Here is a 19,330-nt window from a genome sequence, read left to right on the forward strand (position 1 = left end):
GAGACTTTCTATTTTTCATCTGAAGTCCTATACTTTTTGCAGCATTTGTAGAATACGTACAGCCCTGAAAAATAACCAATGTGAATGCTTACAAGTGCAAAGTAAGGGGGTTCAATAGGTGAACTGATGCTGGCCTAGAAAAAGCCTTTGCAGAAGAAATGATTTTGAGGCTTATCCCCATTTGAGGCATAGGAACCAGCAGATAAACAAAAAGGATGACGAGTGGCCAACAAAATCTGTGAGAGTCAAAGAAGGAAGGGAGTACATGGAGGCGTACAATAAGAATGTGATGCAAGAATGTGATTTTTGGATTTTATATGTAAGAAAGACAAAGAAAATGGACAAAGAAGTAGCACAATGAAGAAGAACAGGCAAGTATCCGTGTTCCTTACAGAAATACAGAAAGAGGTGACATAATGGAAGATTAAGCAAGTAAAATATGGCAATATGTGCTAAGGGAAAGGCTCCAGTTCCCCAATTTCTGTCTCATTATCACAGCTTGCACATTGCCATGATCAGAAATGGAAAAGAGCACTGCTTATCTTCCTTCTCCAAAGCTGTCATGGCTTCCTTGCCCCACACAGGGAATGACTAATTAACACGCATCCAAAAGACGTGATTGCACACAGGCATTGTGCCAAACCCAGCAGTGACCTGGAAACATCACTCAACACGTCACTAATAGGGTGTAACAGGGCACACTAATACACGCTCCACCTATGTGCACGGGGGCCGAGAACAGAACTCCCACACGAAATGGTGGTCAACTGTACCTACTGACCACAGGTCTTAGTCCAAAATGTTTTTGTGGGGTTTTTTTTTGCAAAAAGCATAAGCCACTTTTTATTTCCCCTGCAATACTTTTTACCTCCAGATATGTTCTGTATGATGGCACATAAATCAGAGGTATAATCAGATTAGCAAACAGCATAAAAACAAAAGTGTCAAGGTTCTGTCACCTTTTATATTGCTATAACATTCCCTTGGAGCAAACGGGCAAGTATTTTTTGTCTGCCCGTTTTCTGTTGAAGAAAGCAAAGTAACATACCGGTGGACTCCCCCTGTTTAATCTCTTCAGCAGTTCGGTCGATGAGGACATAGAGAGACCACACCACACAAGTGATAGCAATTACATGGAAAGTCACAGAGCACATGATCTTCCTTCGCTCACTGGCTGTCATCTGCAGCTTCTCCCACTAGGAAGAAATGCAGAAAGCAGAACAAGTGGTGAGATCATAAAAGGAATGCCAGAACACCACAGAAGAGGCAAGTTGTATTTACTTGAGACAGAAACTAATTTTTATTTCACTTTAAAAGTGCTGTTCCCTGCTTAGCAGGTGATCTGAGCAGCTTATGGACACCCTCTAGCCATGGCACATTACTTACTATCCACATCCTTGACAGGCCAACTCAGAATTATTTGATACCATAAACATATTAGTCCTTTTTTCTCTCCATCACTTATGTATATAAATTTAACGACCTCAGCTATGTTGAAAATATTATGAAGTTGCTCCACTAGGTCAAGTTAAATGTTCAGAAAGCTGTTCCTGACGGATACATTTTATGGCCACATTTTCTTGCACTGGAGTGACCACAGAATTTTCCCTATATGGCCAACAGCAGCCGCCCTCTCTCTGGTGTCTTGCACTAAAGAATGCACACATATTAGTTTCTGTCCAGGAAGGGGCATGGTATAGGTAGGAAAGGCCTTCTCTCCTCTCTTCCCCATTCCTTCAGGCACCTTTATTTCCTGTCACCCTCAACTCCCGACATCTCCTCCCCACACTTCTCCCTCCCGCCACACTTTGAGAGAGGGAGGGAAGGAGAAGAAATAGGAGATTACAAAGGCACCTCTGCTGGGCAAGGGACCTCAGCTAGTGCTTAACCATGCTACGCAGGGCTGCCTCTGAAGATACTTTAGAAACTTCAGCTGGTGCAGAATTTGGTGGCATGAAATGGCTCAGGAGCGCAATACCTCCAGGACCATCTCTCGCCATACGAACTGACAAAGACACTGAGGTCATCACCTAAGGCCCTTCTTTGTGTGCACCTTCTGTGAGAGATCCGGAGGGTGGCAACATGAGAATGGGCCTTTTCTAGGGTGGTTCCCTGCTTGTGGGTTGCTCTCCCCAGGGGGGGTCTCGCCTGGCGCCTTCATTACGTATCTTTACGCGCCAGACAGAAACTATCCTCTTCCCCCAGCCCTCTGGCTAATTAAACCATCTATGGTCTTTTATGCTACAATGGGGGTTATTGTTTTGTTTGATATTATGTCACATATTTTTGTTTTTATACTGTAAACTGCCCTGTGATCCTTGGATGAAAGGTAGTATATAAATTTAATAAAGAATGATAAAATAATAAAACCCAACAAAAGAGCTATTTCCTGTGACTCTAACCTATTATACCAACCTTATCAAATAGTGTTTTAAGGTTTTGAGAGGACATTGCCAATATAATATTTACTTCAATCCCACAAGGGTTGCATCATTCTTGTTTTTCATTACCTTAATAGCCTGTGCAATGGTTCACTGTTTATAACCCAGGGCTGTTTTTTTCTATATTGCCCTGAGGGGAGACCTCAAGCCAAGACAGCAAGCAATGCACACACCCCTCTCTCCCAGACAGCAGAGATGCAGCCTGCGCAACAGGTCAAAGAGTCTCTCTCATGCTTATACACAAGCACACACCTCTGGCATGCCCCCCAGTGCTGCTGCACATGCAACAGCAGTTCCTTTTGCAGAAGCAGTGACAGCCCCTCTCTCACTCCATCCCCACAACAGGAGCACCTTTCTCATCCACACTTCCCTGAAACTACTCTCAGACCCCTTCAGGTTTCCCTCCTTCCTTCCTCCCCTCGCACACAATGGCACCTCTCACCAACATGCAATCACATGCAGTGTTTGGGTGTACACTCAGTCTCAGCAACACCTCAAACATATTTCTTTGCACAGGGAGCAGCACATCTTTCAAAGCCGCATGGACGCTCTCTGGCTGTGACCGCTCCCGACCCCGGCATAGATACCTCACAGCTCTCTGCTATTTTCACTTGAGCAAAGAAAACTACTTCAGATACCTGTAATGTGTGCTGCTTAAATGTTTGTGAAGTGGCCCTTTGAGGTAATGAGGAAATCTACAATTTACACGACTGGAAGCAATTCATTGCACCTACTTTTCTTAAAGGTTTCAATTTGGTCTCCATGATAAATTCATATTTGCAGAGTTCACAGCAGCGGGTGTCTGAGCTCTTGATCCACTGCTGCAGGCAAGCCTGATGCACGAAATTAAGGCTCCCTGTGCAGTGACAGGGAGTGATTAGAGGGCTCTCGTCATCTCCTTCACAATGGCATATCCTATGTCAGGAGCAAAGCAAGTTGTTAGGGGGAAGATCTGTGAACCAAACCAAGAAAACACAGGCCCAATTCACACATAATACTTTGTCAAGCCATGGCTTAGCACAGGTGAGCAAAGAGGTGGGCTCCTGCAGCAAAGATTGCAGGCGCTGCATTCCTTCCCAGTCCCGCTGCTGCTGTTGCACTAGGTGGGGCTAAGCCCTTGTTTTGCCTAGTTTAACATTCAACCTGGCCCAGATTGTCTTCCACTGTCTGTTACATCTATGACTGTGCATGTGCCTAAGGTGCAATGAGCCCCAGGCTCTCTGGGAACACTTGTTGCCAGACTGGAAAAGCTAAGAGGCAAAGAGACTGGTGGATGAGGACTTCAGGGATGTTATAGCTGTGTTCCACTCTGAGGATGATAGCTCCCCTACTGTCAGGGAGGAGCGCATTGCTCAGAGGAAGAGGGAAGCATTCACTTAGAAAAGACCGGGGGGGGGGTATCCTCTGATCTGAGGATCCTTCTCCAGGGGGTGGAGGAATTGTGGGAGTAGGAACTTAGGAGGGTGTGTGATAGACACAGGGTAAATTGTCTGCTGGGCGCAAAGGTAGCTGATGTTGCTCGCCACCCAGATAGCCTGGAGAGGAGTCAGTGTTTATGGTTGGCAGCAATGACAGGGGATGCTAAAAAAAGAATTTGAGAACACAGCTAAACAAAAAACAAAACGCAGCACCAACAACGTTAAGTTCTTTAAATACATTAGCAGGAGAATGTCTAGGGAGGTGATTAGACCCTTGGATGATAAGGAATCCATAGGTGTGCTAAAGGAGCATAAGGGAACTGCTCAGAAGCCGAATGAATTATTTGCATCAGTCTTCAAAATGTAAGATACAGGGCAGAATTCAGTGCCTGGTGCCTGAATGAACTTTTGCAGGAGGGAAGTCTGAGGAACTGAGGTGCAGTGACAAGAGATGAAGTCACAATCTTCGCTCCAGGAATTTGCACATTTGCTCAATCATGCTACACCATGTTTTGACTTAACATTACATGTGAAGCAGTATGGAAGGGGTTATATACATTGAAGATCATGCATGGCTAGCCAGTACAGATCTCCAAAGGACTGCAAGGACGATTTCTGTTCAGATACAGTAATACAAATATGCTCATAACACTACGTAAGCACAAGACACAGTTTTGTCTTTCTAGCTTTTCTAAAGCTCAAGAGGTGGGATAAATAAAGTCAAGAAAAGAACTGGCAACAAAGAGAGGGTGGGCAAAATAATTATAATACTTGATCTTTCTACAGGGACATTAATATCTTACTTACTGCACTACTTACCAGGACATAATACACCTTTAAATAAGTTAAGTATGTGTTTATGGGGTATGTTTTCATGTATGTTCTTTCCCTTGCACAAAGCGTCCAATGCTTTCCACTCAAACTTTTAAAGTATAAACACCATCTTTTCTTTATAAACTGCTATTATATTCCTACAACATTGTACCTTTAGTCTTCTCAAAGTATATTAGTCTTTAATATCCTCAATGTAATATGGATCAAATGTAAATGAGCGAGGAATGAATGCTGCTTGGCTTAGAAAAGTTCGCTCTACTACTAGGAAAGAAGCAACAGGCAGTGTTAGTTCATCATGTTTGGTATTCCAACACAACAAAACTGGCTGAAGATGCCCAAGTCTGAAAGGCCTCATCTCCTCTCAACTGTAAGAAACAGGAGTCAGGCTCCTGTATGTGTGACCTCAGTCCAAAAGAACACACCAAGATTAGTGGTGCACCTACATTTGGGGGGCCCTGAAGCTTGAACTGATATGGGGGGTCCCTTTGCAATCAGCAACAAAGTCTAGGTAACCACCGCTAACTACTTCAGTGGCTTTGTTCCATAACAGATCACCAGTTTTGTTTTAGTTACATCTCACATTTTGATTAAAATTGCTGTACTCACGTGTCAAAGTCACTGGTGTGAACAAAATTTTCCTATGCTTTATCGTTTTTGAATATCAGCTCAGTTGGTAGAGCATGAGGCTCTTAATCTCAGTATCATGGCTTTGAGTCCCATAGGTGATGAAATATTCCTGCACTACAGGAGGTTGGGCTAGAGGATCCTTGTGGTCCCTTCCAACTATTCTATGATTGGGGGGGGGGGATGAAAATTAGGGAAATGTTATATACATGCAAGGGACGCGGGTGGCGCTGTGGGTTAAAGCCTCAGCGCCTAGGGCTTGCCGATCAAAAGGTCGGCGGTTCGAATCCCCGCAGCGGGGTGTGCTCCCGTTGCTCGGTCCCAGCGCCTGCCAACCTAGCAGTTCGAAAGCACTCCCGGGTGCAAGTAGATAAATAGGGACCGCTTACCAGCGGGAAGGTAAATGGCATTTCCGTGTGCTGCGCTGGCTCGCCAGATGCAGCTTGTCACGCTGGCCACGTGACCCGGAAGTGTCTGCGGACAGTGCTGGCTCCCGGCCTATAGAGTGAGATGAGCGCACAACCCTAGAGTCTGTCAAGACTGGCCCGTACGGGCAGGGGTACCTTTACCTTTACCTTTTTATATACATGCAGGACCCCCTTTTTAAAGCAAGATTTTTAATCCCAGTGCTTCTGGGATTAAGGGCACTGAAGATTAAGCTTCATTAATTTCCTAGCAGATTCGCCCCTGTATCTGATCACTGATGTTATGGGACTAAGGTCACTCTGACCATGTGCTGGCAACCTGTGATGAAGTGTGTTAAAGAAGGGGGCGTGAGCAACTGATCCCCTAGGGAAGAGTGCAAAAGCCTGGGCAGAAGACAGACCCTTTTGGGACAAAATGAGCGGCAAGAACTCCTCATTCACCTTGAGCAGCATGATGCTGCTGACACCACAGCTCCACTCCTGCCTCCTCCTTTCAGACTCCTAAACAGGCCACCTAGCAGTTAGAGCACTTGTGCTACAGAGCATGCATGAGTGTGTGTAACGTATGTTGTGCTATGTGTATGTGAGCACTACATTCAATAAATGCAATGTTGTCGTCCCCGAAACTCCACCCACTTACAAGACTCCACCCACTATTTCAGGAAATAGATTGACAGTATGCCCAGCTACAACATGCTTATTCAGACAGAGCAAATGAAGTCCTCTAGTTTTGGGGAATCGGTTAATTGAAAGTGCTACTGAATTCTACAACGGCACAGCCAATGTGGCTTGCTGGGTGGGCCAAGGCCACCATGCTAGTTTCTTGGTCACTTTTGCTTACTAGGAGGGAAACAGCGGGTTTTGCCAGGGAAAAGTGCGGGACAAAAAAAGAAGAGAGCTTATTGGACCCATGACTAGAAATCATGGGACAAATAGACATGTGGATGAGTCCTCAATGTAGCCATGATACCATGCCAAATGACAGATCATTGGCCAGGAGAGATTCATGCACAGTCAAGTTACTATTTATGTTTGGTGTCATAGGAAGTATAAAAAACAGAATGATCTCTCTACCGGTGGGGATCCAAGAAGATCTCCCTCCACAACAGTTCTATTAGGTAGACTGGCTCTCTGTCCAGAAGTACTGGAATAAAGAAAAAAAAACGGATTGTCCTAAAATCTAAATTGTTACATACTGGAGGATTCAGTGATATTTGTTGGTTGCCTTTGAAGGAATAAAGAAGGGAGGGAGGAAGGGTTGGATTTGTTGAAACTTTGTACAAAGTGACCATATCCACTTCCCCTTCGCCCAAGATCTCCAATATTTCTTTATCGCCTCCAGAGACAGATTGATTGATGGTGACACATGCAGTCAAGAAGGAATTCGCTTTTTGTGCCAGCCTTTTTCTCTCTCCTTCAACACCTGAGGCTATTTGGAGAAAGGAAACGGAAATGCAATTACCTGTCTCCAACTTCTTTTCTTAAATAGGCTTCAGACCGCTGGTCATGCAGCACAACTTTCTCTAAGGAATACACCAAACGTTGTGCTGACTGTAGGACTGGAATAACTCCTCCAGTTTACCTTGTTTCAGCAAACAACGCGAGCGCTATTCCAGAAGCACATCCTGGGGGTTGGAAAGGTGGCTGAAGCTCTGCTCTGGTTGCCATCACAAGTGGTGTTTTTTAAAAGAACTTCTGGTGCCACACTAAGCATGCCTAAATGTCTCTCCCCCCATTCCAAGTTAAACTCGTTCACCCCAACCAACCAGATTAGATTACCATGCCACGTGGGAACAAGTGAATTTTGAGGGGAGATTTCAGATAAGCCTTAGTAAGTCTTTGACTATGTGGCTAGGATCCCAAGATCCATTTATGGAGAAATTTTGTATATACCTAACTCAGTCCGGTTGAGTTCAATGGAACTCACTCCTAGGTAAGTGGGTGCAGGACTGCAGCCACCTCATTTCTACGTTATTTCAGTCTTTAAGTTCACCTTCGTCTTTCACACAAGTAGCCCATTTTCTTTTGCTATTTATGGCTTCACCTGGGTATTTATGGGGTTTACCTTGGCCACTCAATTGATTTGGTTTTTCAAAGAGTTTACTAACTCAAGAGGAAGTTATGCTAAAAGGAAAGATCAGTAAGCTGGGAGAGCAGCATGGTCTTAAAATTGCATGTGCTGAAGCAAGCAAGAGTGGAAACACAAGGGACAGAGTGGACTACAACAGAGTTGGGAGGGTTTAGAAGAAAAAGACGGTGCTTTGTAAACCGACCTGCAGGCATCCCCAGATACAGACACAGGGGAAAGCGGGGGGGACATTTCTGACAAGGGGGAAGGGCAATCTAGGTCACTATCCTTTTCAATCGAACAGAGTGGTGCTCGTAGCTCTGTAATTTTCAGCCTCACAGAGGAACTGTCCTCAAAGACATCGTCATCTCCCATGTCATCTGAACAGAAACCTGTGCTCTCTACCACCACACTGGATGATTTCTTTGGTTGGAGGCAGCTTGAGTTGTTATCCAATTCATGACTGCTGGCGCTGGAGCTACGAGAAGAGAAAAGGTAGTGCAGCAACTTTTTGCTCCGGGATGTTTCACCTTCACACTTCTCCTCCAGGAGAGGGATGTGTACTGCACTAGCCCCAGAAGCGCTAGAGTAATTGGTGGAAAGAGTCTGGAAATAAGAGAGTTTGGAGCTACTGAAATTAAAGGGCCTGAGGTTGAATGTTTTCTTCTCCTTGTGATAAAATGTGTTAAGCTTTAAACACTGCTCCTGGGCTTGTGAGAGTTTGCCTTCTGAACAGGTTCGTTCTGCGTAGTGAAAGCTCTTGAATGCACTCTGAGCCTTCTGGTCCATATCACTGAGAGACTTGGAGAATTTCAGAGACTGGATAGCTTTTCCATTCTTAGACTTGAGAACATGGCCACAATCATGCCCATGGAGCTTTTTCTTGGAAGCCTGCACCATATCCTGACAGATTACTGTCACAGTGGCCCCTTGAGTCAGAGAATTCTGGGAGACAGGATTTTTCAAGACAACAGCAGATTGCACTGGACTGTGATGACAACATTCAGAACACACTGCACTGGAACTGCATGCAGAACAGTGGAATAAAAGCACAGAAAGTAAAAACAATTATAAAAAGAATGCATACAATTACGTGAAGAAATGACAATTTCAGCTAGTGTGGGAATGACAAATAGCAAGCAGAACAGAAGTGGCAAACAGTAGCATTAAACAGACAAATCAATATGATGCCATGTGTGCCATGCCAATTTCCTTTAAGCGATGTGAACATGCCATTCAAAGCACAGCATGTGTGGGCAGGGACTGCTGAACCCTCCAAAAGTACTCTTAACAACTGTTCTCCTGGTGAAGCTACAAGATCAGAAACAATCCCCACTGGAGGGAAAGCAGCTGAGGATAATGGTTTTATTTAATTTATTTATCAAGGTTCTTGGGGAAGTTTAGAGTAAAAAATTAAACTGTAAGAAAGAAGTAAAATACAAACATGAAGTCTAAATCAGAATAAAACCAGCAACAGCATAAACCAAAATAAAACCAACAGCAGCAGGTAACAGTAGTGCAAAGCATATGCACTAGTTCCAGGGACGAAAAACATCTGATCCTACCTGGCCCTGAGTTGTAAGGTAGCACACTTCAGAGAAGGATTGTCCTGTAGGGTCACCAAGTAACCTTCAAAGACCAGCAGCTGCAACAGCAGCAACAGAAACACCTAAAGCTTGGAGTGGGCATTTTCCATCACTGTCCCCAGAGCAGGGAGAGCTAATTTGATGTCCACCAGAAGCTATTGGACTACCACTCCCATCATCCCTACCCATGTCCATGCTGACTGGTATTGATGGCGCTGTAGTCCAACAACATCAGAAGGGCACCACATTGGCATCTCCTGCCCTAGAGTTTTGTAAGTCACCACAAGCTTTTAAAGAAATCTTATTACTGCTTTATTTATGTATATTATGTTAGCCATCGTGGAGGCCTGATGTGTGGCAAATATTGTAAATAAAAATATATGTAATATAAATAGGGAATCTATTTAAAGAGAAAAAAAGAAGATGCTGTTCCGTGCTTTTACCTTGAATTCTGGCCTGAACACTCCATTCATTGTGCTTTTATATTCCACAGGTGGGCAGTCTTTTTTCTGATTTATAGGAAATTGGCATGACATGCAATGTAACACACTAATTGTGCCACCTTAACAACAACTTCAGCCCTTAATATTATGCTCCAAGACTTCTAACTTTCCTGTGTGTTTTTTGCTTGGAAAGGCACTTCTGTTGTTGGCTTTTCTGTATTTTCATTTTGAGAACACTAGAAAAATGGCTACATATTGGAGGAGTCAGGTGTCTGAGATTCTTGCTTTGCACTGTAATCCATGCACCTCATCTCTGACAACATGAGAATGTTTGTGAATAGCCATCATGTGCAAAACTGAAAGTAATGTTTTACTGCAACAACACAACCAGTACTTTACCTGCATATATCCTGACTGGTTGGTGTAACAGATGTTTGACAGAAGATGCGAGGAGCAGAAACAGAGGTTGAACCACCAGCCTGCAAGAAAAATAACACGTCTGTTTTCACGTAAGTGTGTTTCACACAACAGGATTCTCTTTCTAACTACAATACATGATAATTGTTACACACAGAGAGAACATTATCCAGAGCAGTACACATGGGTGTAGAGAGAGAAAATGGTAGCGGTGAGTTTACATCTTTACAAATAGCCATTTGATTACTGGTGGAGCCTCTTCTCTTTCCCTTCCTAATTTTGACAATGAGATTGGAATGAGTGATTTGACATGACAAAATAATACAATTAAAGGAGCCAGAATAGCCTATAATTTCTTGTATGCATTTGCTTCCTGTGGCAACTTTCTCCAAAATCCAGTGCAAATGTTCTATTTTGATGACCAATTTTGTTCAGCATCCAAAAATAGTCCTCTTGCCTTTTTAGTTTTTTTCTGCTGCTCCAGAGAAGCGGACACGGAGCAATGGATCCAAACTACAAGAAAGAAGATTCCACCTAAACATTAGGAAGAACTTCCTGACAGTAAGAGCTGTTCGACAGTGGAATTTGCTGCCAAGGAGTGTGGTGGAGTCTCCTTCTTTGGAGGTCTTTAAGCAGAGGCTTGACAACCATATGTCAGGAGTGCTCTGATGGTGTTTCCTGCTTGGCAGGGGGTTGGACTCGATGGCCCTTGTGGTCTCTTCCAACTCTATGATTCTATGATTCTATTCTATGATTCTATAAAGGTCTCTGAGAGTGGAAACAAGCATATAGTTAGTAGTGACCTAGTTGACATAATGGACTTGGATTTTCAGCGAAGTACCTTGTGAAAATCTCTTGAGTAAGCTTTGCAGCCATGGAGTAAGAGGACCTCTTGTGGATCAGGGATTGGTTAAGCAACAGGAAGCAGAGATCTGAATAAATGGACAGTGTTCCAATGGAGGGATGTGAAACATGGAGTCCCTCAAGAATTAGTACTAGGCCCCATGCTTTCTAACTTGCCCATATCTAGAGTTAGGGATGAGCAGTGAGGTGGCCAGGTTTGCTAATACTAATCTTTTTAGGGTGGCTAAAACAAAAAAAAGATTGTGAAGAGCTCCAAAGGGAACTCTCCAAACTGAAATGCAGTACAGTGGTACCTCAGTTTAAGAACAGTCCTGTTTACGAATGATTCGGGTTACGAACTCCACAAAACCAGAAGTAGTGTTCTGGTTTGCGAACTTTACCTCGTCTACGAACGTAAGCCAAATGGTGGAAGGGCACCGGTGGCGGGAGGCCTCATTAGGGAAAGCGTGTCTCAGTTTAAAAATGGTTTCAGTTTAAGAACAGACTTCCGAAACGGATTAAGTTTGTAAACCGAGGCACCACTGTATAAAAAATTCAGCATCAACAAGTGTAAAGTCATGTACATTGGGGTAATACCCCCCCCCCATTCTCTTGGCAGTGACTGACCGGGGACAAGATCTTGAGGTCATACTGAAGATGTTGACCCAGTGCACAGAAGCTTTGAGAAAGGTGAATTCCATGCTAGGGATCACTAGGAATGAAACTGAAAATAAAACTGCCAATATCACAGTCCTCCCGCAGAGGACCTTAAGGTCCATGAATAACCATAGTTTAGAGGTCCCGGGTCCTCAGGATGTCAGAGTATCCTCCACCCGGGCCAGGGCCTTTTCAGTGATGGCTCCGTCCTGGTGGAATGCTCTGTCCCATGAAACTAGGGCCCTTCAGGATTTAGCCTCCTTCTGTCGGGCCTGTAAGACAGAGCTATTTCACCTGGCCTTTAATTTGAATTCAATCTGATCTTTTGTTTCCCTTCTCTTCCTTCCCCCTCCCCTTTTATGAAGATCACCGACTCTGAGACCCCACAGCTAATTCTCCCCTGGCCTCCTCGCTGGCCCAAGTAGGACCAATTCAGCCAGCTAGCCCTGGGGATTATCTAATTGATTTTTGAATTTTATTGTTATTCATGTTTTTATACTGTATTTTATGCTGCTTTTATAATTAAGTGTTTTAAAGTGTTTTAAATTTGTTGTTAGCTGCCCTGAGCCCGGTTTTTGAACCGGGAAGGGCAGGGCATAAATATAAAAGTATTATTATTATTATTATTATTATTATTATTATTATTATTATTATTTATTTTATGCAAAGCTATGGTGCAGCCACATTTGGAATAGTTTGTACAGTTCTGCTTGCCTCACCTCCAAAAGGATATTGTAGAGCTGAAAAGAGCAACCACAATTATCAAGGAGATGGAGCAATGAGGAAAGGTTACAACATCTGGAGCTTCTTAAGTTTAGAGAAAAGGAGAGTAAGAAGCAACATGACAGAAGTGTATAAAATGATGCATAGAATGTAGAAAGTAGATAAGGGAAATTCCCCCCCCCCACAAGACTAGCACTCAGGGACAGCCCATGAAGCTGAATGTTTGAATATTCAGAATAGGTAAGAAAATCCTTCTTCATACAGTGCACACTTAAACTATGGAACTGCCTCCCCCCAGGAGCAGTGATGGCCACCAACATGGATGGCTCTAAAAGAGGACAGCACAAATTCATGGAGAAGAGGGCTATCAATGGTTATGCTCTGCCTCCATGGTCATGCTTCTGATTCCCAGTTGCTGGGAAACTGTATTGGGGGTGGGGGTGCTCTTGTGTGAATAATAATAATAATAATAATAATAATAATAATAATAATAATAATTTATCATTTGTACCCCACCCATCTGGCTGGGTTTCCCCAGCCACTCTGGGCAGCTCCCAACAAAGACCAAAAATACACTAAGATGTCACACATTAAAAACTTCCCTGAACAGGGCTGCCTTCAGATGTCTTCTGAATGTCAGGTAGTTGTTTATCTCTTTGACATCTGGTGGGAGGCGTTCCACAGGGCGGGCGCCACTACCGAGAAGGCCCTCTGCCTGGTTCCCTGTAACTTGGCCTCTCGCAATGAGGGAACCGCCAGAAGGCCCTCGGCGCTGGACCTCAGTGTCCCGGCAGAACGATGGGTCCTGCTTGTAGGTTTCCCAAGGCATCTGACCGGCACTCTGAGAACAGGATGCTGGACTAGATGGGCCACTGCTCTGATTCAGCATGCTCCTCCTATGTTCTTAAGATTTAAATTTTTTAATAGTCTACTTTAATATTTCTGCTGCTACAGGTTCTTGTAACCTCTTCTTCTTCTGACAATTGAGCAACACCTTACCTTTGCTATAAAAAAAATATAATCTTGTCTGCCAATAAATTTTCTAGAGCATAGAATCTGCTGTTAAAATTAAGAAATCCCCCTGCTATTTCCTTAGTTATTGGCTACATTTTTTGCAGTGGTGGAATGAGATCATTTTGCTTCTTTTTCAGTAAAATAACAAGCAGTTTGTCTGCCTTGTCTACCTTCTTCATTTCTCAAATGTTTTTAGTTTAGGGAAATGCAGCACCTTCTCCATCTGAGTACAATTTAGCACTTTTCCTTGCTCCTTTCAGTTTTTTAAATTATTATTATAAACTTCTCTAAAATACATGATTGCATGCTCTCTCTGCAAGAATCTAATTTGGGAGGTGAGCTGAAAAACCTTATGGCTCAATAATGGCCACTGACTGGTGGTAAGGTATATCAGAAGAAGTACCGTGATTTTGGAGATGGCTCTCCCAATACTTGGACTAAAAACTCCAAGGTCAAAACCTCTCCAATCTTATAGCCCACCTCATATTCACTCTGCCTTCCAAACTGCACACTCAGGGCGGGGGAAAATGGAATGTGCTGTGCACAAGAGTGAGGTGCTGTTTCAGTACGGAGTATCTTTTGATCTTTTGCAACATTAGCTCAAGGACATTCCCACCCACAATCCCCAAAGTCTAAATTATCTAAGCTATCTTAATTTTAAAAGACATCTGAAGGCAGCCCTGTTTGGGGAAGTCTTTAATGTTTAATGCTGTATCGTGTTTTTAATATTTGGTTGGGAGCTGCCCAGAGTGGCTGGGGGAACTCAGCTAGATGGGTGGGGTATGTATATATGTATGTATGTATGTATGTATGTATGTATGTATGTATGTATGTATAAATAAATAATATTATCATCATCATCATGTAGGCAGACATAACCAAATATAATCTGAACTGCAAAACATCCCTTTCAGCAGCACCCTGTGCAACGCCAAAATTCAGCACGCACCCAACCTCTCGCTCTCCGCATCCAGAGCGACTGAACCAGTCACGCTCTCCTAAATCCACCTCTGCAACAAGTCTCTGACATGCCCCCAAAATAAATGACAGCTCTCAGGATACAGTGGTACCTCGGGTTACATACGCTTCAGGTCACATATGCTTCAGGTTACAGTCTCCACTAATCCAGAAATAGTACCTCGGGTTAAGAACTTTGCTTCAGGTTGAGAACTTTGCTTCAGGTTGCTCCGGCGGTGCGGCAGCAGCAGGAGGCCCTATTAGCTAAAGTGGTGCTTCAGGTTAAGAACAGTTTCAGGTCAAGAACGAACCTCCGGAACGTATTAGGTACTTAGCCTGAGGTACCACTGTACTTCAAACCTCCAGAGCCAGCCACCACACAGCCCACCCAACAAACGACCCAAGGAAGGAATCTCAACCCCCAGGGGAAATGGCTATCTAGGAGCCCAGAACTCAGAGAGGGCACACAGCATGCTCCATGAGAGAAGGGGGGTGGAGAGGGCACTTTGCTCTTCCAAGATGTGTCCCAAAACACACAGATAATCCCAATCTGTTTGAGAACTCCCCCCTGATGGAAACAGCAGCACCTGTCATAATGTTGGAATTCATGTACACATGGCAAGACCCAAACTCAGCCCCAGTCCTTGGCATGCCTACTGCAAAGTCTGTGCTGTTCACTTCAGAGGTACTTTCTCCTTTGGCACCACAAATACCTTCCTTCAACAACCCCAGCGCTCAGTGCACTGTGGACACAAATTCCCGTTTGTTCTCCCCATTGGAGTAATCAAGAATCCAGACTATTGGCAGCCTAAGGTAACACAACCGTCATCATTCCACTTTCCCTCTCCAGCTACCAATGTTCATGATGTGGCAGGATCAAAACACTTCTGCTGATCAGTTCACTACTCTCACAGAACTAGGCCCACGCATGCTTATGCAGAAGCATAGGAGCCACCCAATAATATATGTGAGGGAGCCCCCCTAAAAACTTGATGGGTGTTGTTGAGGGTGTGAACAACCTATATAGTCCACATACCACCTAATGATACACAGCCATAGTATGAAACCATATGACCACAAAGTATATTAAATTACTTAATTATGAATAAGAGTTAAAAACCTATCCACAAAGATGTCGCTAAACTCATCCATGACAAATAGTAATGAACTCTTAACATCCCCAGAGGCACAGATAAAGATTCAAAACTCATGTTTACTAAGAGCAAACATGGGTTTCTCAAAAAGAAGTAATGAAAAACAAATCTTACTCTCACACACCTCCCTTTTTAAAAAAATTGTTGTCATTTTTCACAACAGACTGGTTATTGACATAAGCATGTACAAAATGCAGAAAGAATGATAAGCACAGAGACCTAAAATCTCCTAAACAAATGAAAAATAAAGAAGTATTACACAATACCTGTTCTTTCTCTTTCACCTTGTTCTTAGAGACTCTGGAAAAAGTTACATCCCGGGCTGGAATCACAGAGATTTGATGCAATGGCATATTCATCACACCACCAATATAGAATTGGCCCTCTCTTGTAGATGACGTTCTGGGTATTAAGTGCACTATCTGCCTTTGCTAAGCCATACACCTAAAAAATAAATGGCATGGGGTGAATTAGCAGAAAACTGATGAGAAAATTATTTCCAATATTGTATTTATATGCCACCCAGTAACGAAAGTTTCATGGGTGTTTTACAAGTTAAAGTACATGAAAATAAAATATAACGCAGAATAAAACCAGTATAGCATTGCAGAGATAACAGGTCTCTATAACAATAAATTCTCACGACCCTCAGCAAACTATAGTTTGCAAAAAAATAAAAAATAAAAAATATGAGGGTAGGCATGACCAATCAGTTGGTATAAAATACAGCTGGTATAAAATACTGTTCTGTACTGTATGCACATATTTGGTGTAAAATATTACATTTCCTAATTGGCTACATTTATGGAAATAGTTATTTCTTTTGATACCTCACTTTCCTTATCTCAGCCTAATGATTTCCGTTTATGGAATGCTCTCCTCAGAGAGGCTTGTCTGGTGCCTTCATTAAGTACCTTTAGGCACCAGCTGAAAATGTTTCTCTATAACCTGACCTTTGGTTGATTAATATTCTACGGCCTTTTAAATGTTTTTGTGGGAGGGTGTTATTGGGTTGGGGTTTTTTTAATTCTGTATGTTGTGTCCTGCCAACAAAGGTTCGTACAGTTAAAGCTATGGTTTTCCCAGTAGTGATGTATGGAAGTGAGAGCTGGACCATAAAGAAGGCTGATCGCCGAAGAATTGATGCTTTTGAATTATGGTGCTGGAGGAGACTCTTGAGAGTCCCATGGACTGCAAGAAGATCAAACCTCTCCATTCTGAAGGAAATCAGCCCTCAGTGCTCACTGGGAGGACAGATTGTGAAGCTGAGGCTCCAGTACTTTGGCCACCTCATGAGAAGAGAAGACTCCCTGGAGAAGACCCTGATGTTGGGAAAGATGGAGGGCACAAGGAGAAGGGGGCGACAGAGAACGAGATGGTTGATAGTGTTTTCGAGGTTACCAGCATGAGTTTGACCAAACTGCGGGAGACAGTGGAGGACAGAGGTGCCTGGCGTTCTCTGGTCCATGGGGTCACGAAGAGTCGGACACGACTAAACGACTAAACAACAACAACACGTTGTGTCCTCATTTTGTATTTTTATGTTGTGAGATACCCTGTGATCTTTGGATGAATGGTGGTATACAAATGTAATAAATAAAATAAAATAACTGTCATAACTTCTCCATAATTTAACACTGCCATCTCTTGCCTATGCCATTAAACCAGGCTGCACAGCGGAGGCACACCATCTCTAGCCCTTTCGAGAACTGCACTGCTCCTTCTCAGCCCCTCTTGGGGCCACATGTCAGCGGTGAATGTGGCCCAAAAAGACCACATATGCACACATCCACAAGAGAATGCACTGCACATCAAAGCACACATTCAAATGCAGACCTGAGACCCACAAACCAGCAAAAAGCCTGCCCACCCCACTCTTCAGCTGATCAAAGAATTAATTGTGGCACGGGGTTAATCATCATCAGGATCACAGGTAAAGGAAGAGTTGACCAGCTGAGAAAGAGTTATATGCATATTGCCTAAGTTTATGACCTGCCAACAACTAGTCCTGGAAAGGCTACAGCAATGAAAGCAGGAGTAGGCAAGTTTTTCCCCCCATTGAGACCTGGATTCTCTTGGAAGTAATCTGTCAGCAGCGAGTGGACAATAAATGCTGGTGGTTGTGGCCAGAGGGAACTTCACTCTCTCTTCTATCACAGCCCTCTTTTTCCTGGTAGATAACACAGGATCATGGGAGCGAGGTGGAAAGTTTAAACCTCTCCCCTCCCTGTGATTCCCAGCCCTCACTGCCCTATGCTACTCAAGGTAACTGGGGAACAAGTGAGTCTGGGGAAAAGGAGGCTGAAGTGCAAAAAGGGTTTATCTTGCAGGAGAGGAGAGGGGAGAGTGTTCCTTAACTGGGATGCCATCACTGAGAAGGACATCTGGTAGGTCATGGATCCTCTGTCCTCATTACGTAAAAGTATCACCCAGAGGGGCTCCCCAATCCCAGGCAGAACAGAAAAGGGGTTCCAAGCCACTCAGGCTTTGCATATCAAAATGAATATACTGAATTGGGCTCCATGATGAATAGGCATGGAGTACAGATATTTAAGGACATGGTCATGAAAGGTAAAGCCCATCAGAATCTCAGATGCTACATATTCCACCAGCTGTAGCCTCCAAACCATTTTCAAAGGTAGCCCCTCATAAAGACAGCAGAAACAGGAGCATAGTTGACTGTAACCAGGTGATTCCTGGCCCAAAATGGCTGGAGCTAACAAACCCACTTGAATTGGAAAAAGGCACTCCACATCACCCAGACCCCCTTAGGTCACAAATCACTGTAGAATCCATCAGTACCCCAAAGACTACACACCAGGCCTTTTAGGAGGTGTCCAAAACAAGCTGCACTCCTATTTGCTGGATCTAGAAACAACTAAGCCACAGCACTTCCGTATTGTCAGGATTCAGTTTCATTATTTTGTATAAACACATCAAAACAAAAAAACAGATTTCTGAGTGCTATTTCTATGTTACCTGCAAGCATCGATCAAGGATTCTGAGTTCAATCATCTTGGAAACTGTTACTAAACCACCTGAATTACATCTAGCCTATTTACTCCAGGATATTGACTCTTATAGAACATTACAGGTTGCCAGATTCCTGAATTCAGTTCTTTCATATAAAAGACTTCATGGAATGCTGCATGACTATTAAAAATCTAGTAAACTCTATCCACCATCTTTATATTCAAGGCCACAATATGGTACATCTAGAGATTGTATGTAACGTGAAGGAGATTATGCGTTGAAATATTTTAGTTGATATTTTAGAATGTAAAATGCTATTTTATTTATTGATTGGTTTTACCTTGTGGGCTTATAGCCAAATAAAGTATTATCTATCTACCTGCAAGCTTCAACTGGCCTTTTACATGGAAACTGGAAAAATTTAATGCCTGTATCATACAGTGGTGCCCCGCAAGACGAATGCCTCGCAAGACGAAAAACTCGCTAGACGAAAGGGTTTTCCGTTTTTTTGAGTCGTTCTGCAAGACGAATTTCCCTATGGGCTTGCTTCGCAAGACGAAACGTCTTGCAAGTTCTTGCGAGTTTGTTTCCTTTTTCTTAAAGCCGCTAAGCCGTTAATAGCCGCTAAGCCATTAATAGCCGCTAAGCCGCTAATAGCCGTGCTTCGCAAGACGAAAAAACCGCAAGACGAAGAGACTCGCGGAACGGATTAATTTCGTCTTGCGAGGCACCACTGTAGTAGCAAAAGACATT

At 43.4% G+C, this 19,330-nt stretch overlaps 1 protein-coding gene across 5 annotated transcripts in view; it reads right to left on the bottom strand.

Annotated features, from left to right (window-relative positions):
• MARCHF8 (membrane associated ring-CH-type finger 8) overlaps positions 1-19,330 on the bottom strand; it is a 37,435-nt gene that overhangs the window by 12,298 nt on the left and 5,807 nt on the right. For all 5 annotated transcript variants that reach the window (XM_053397295.1, XM_053397297.1, XM_053397296.1 and 2 more), the window contains exons 3-7: positions 15,871-16,048; positions 10,239-10,318; positions 8,016-8,834; positions 3,176-3,356; positions 1,049-1,196 (exon numbers count right to left, since the gene is read on the bottom strand). In XM_053397295.1, coding sequence (XP_053253270.1) covers positions 1,049-1,196; positions 3,176-3,356; positions 8,016-8,834; positions 10,239-10,318; positions 15,871-15,963 — 1,321 coding nt within the window. In that variant the 5' untranslated portion in view covers positions 15,964-16,048. The remainder of the gene's footprint in view (positions 1-1,048; positions 1,197-3,175; positions 3,357-8,015; positions 8,835-10,238; positions 10,319-15,870; positions 16,049-19,330) is intronic.

This window comes from Podarcis raffonei, chromosome 7 (assembly GCF_027172205.1).
Source record: "Podarcis raffonei isolate rPodRaf1 chromosome 7, rPodRaf1.pri, whole genome shotgun sequence".
NCBI lineage: Eukaryota > Metazoa > Chordata > Lepidosauria > Squamata > Lacertidae > Podarcis > Podarcis raffonei.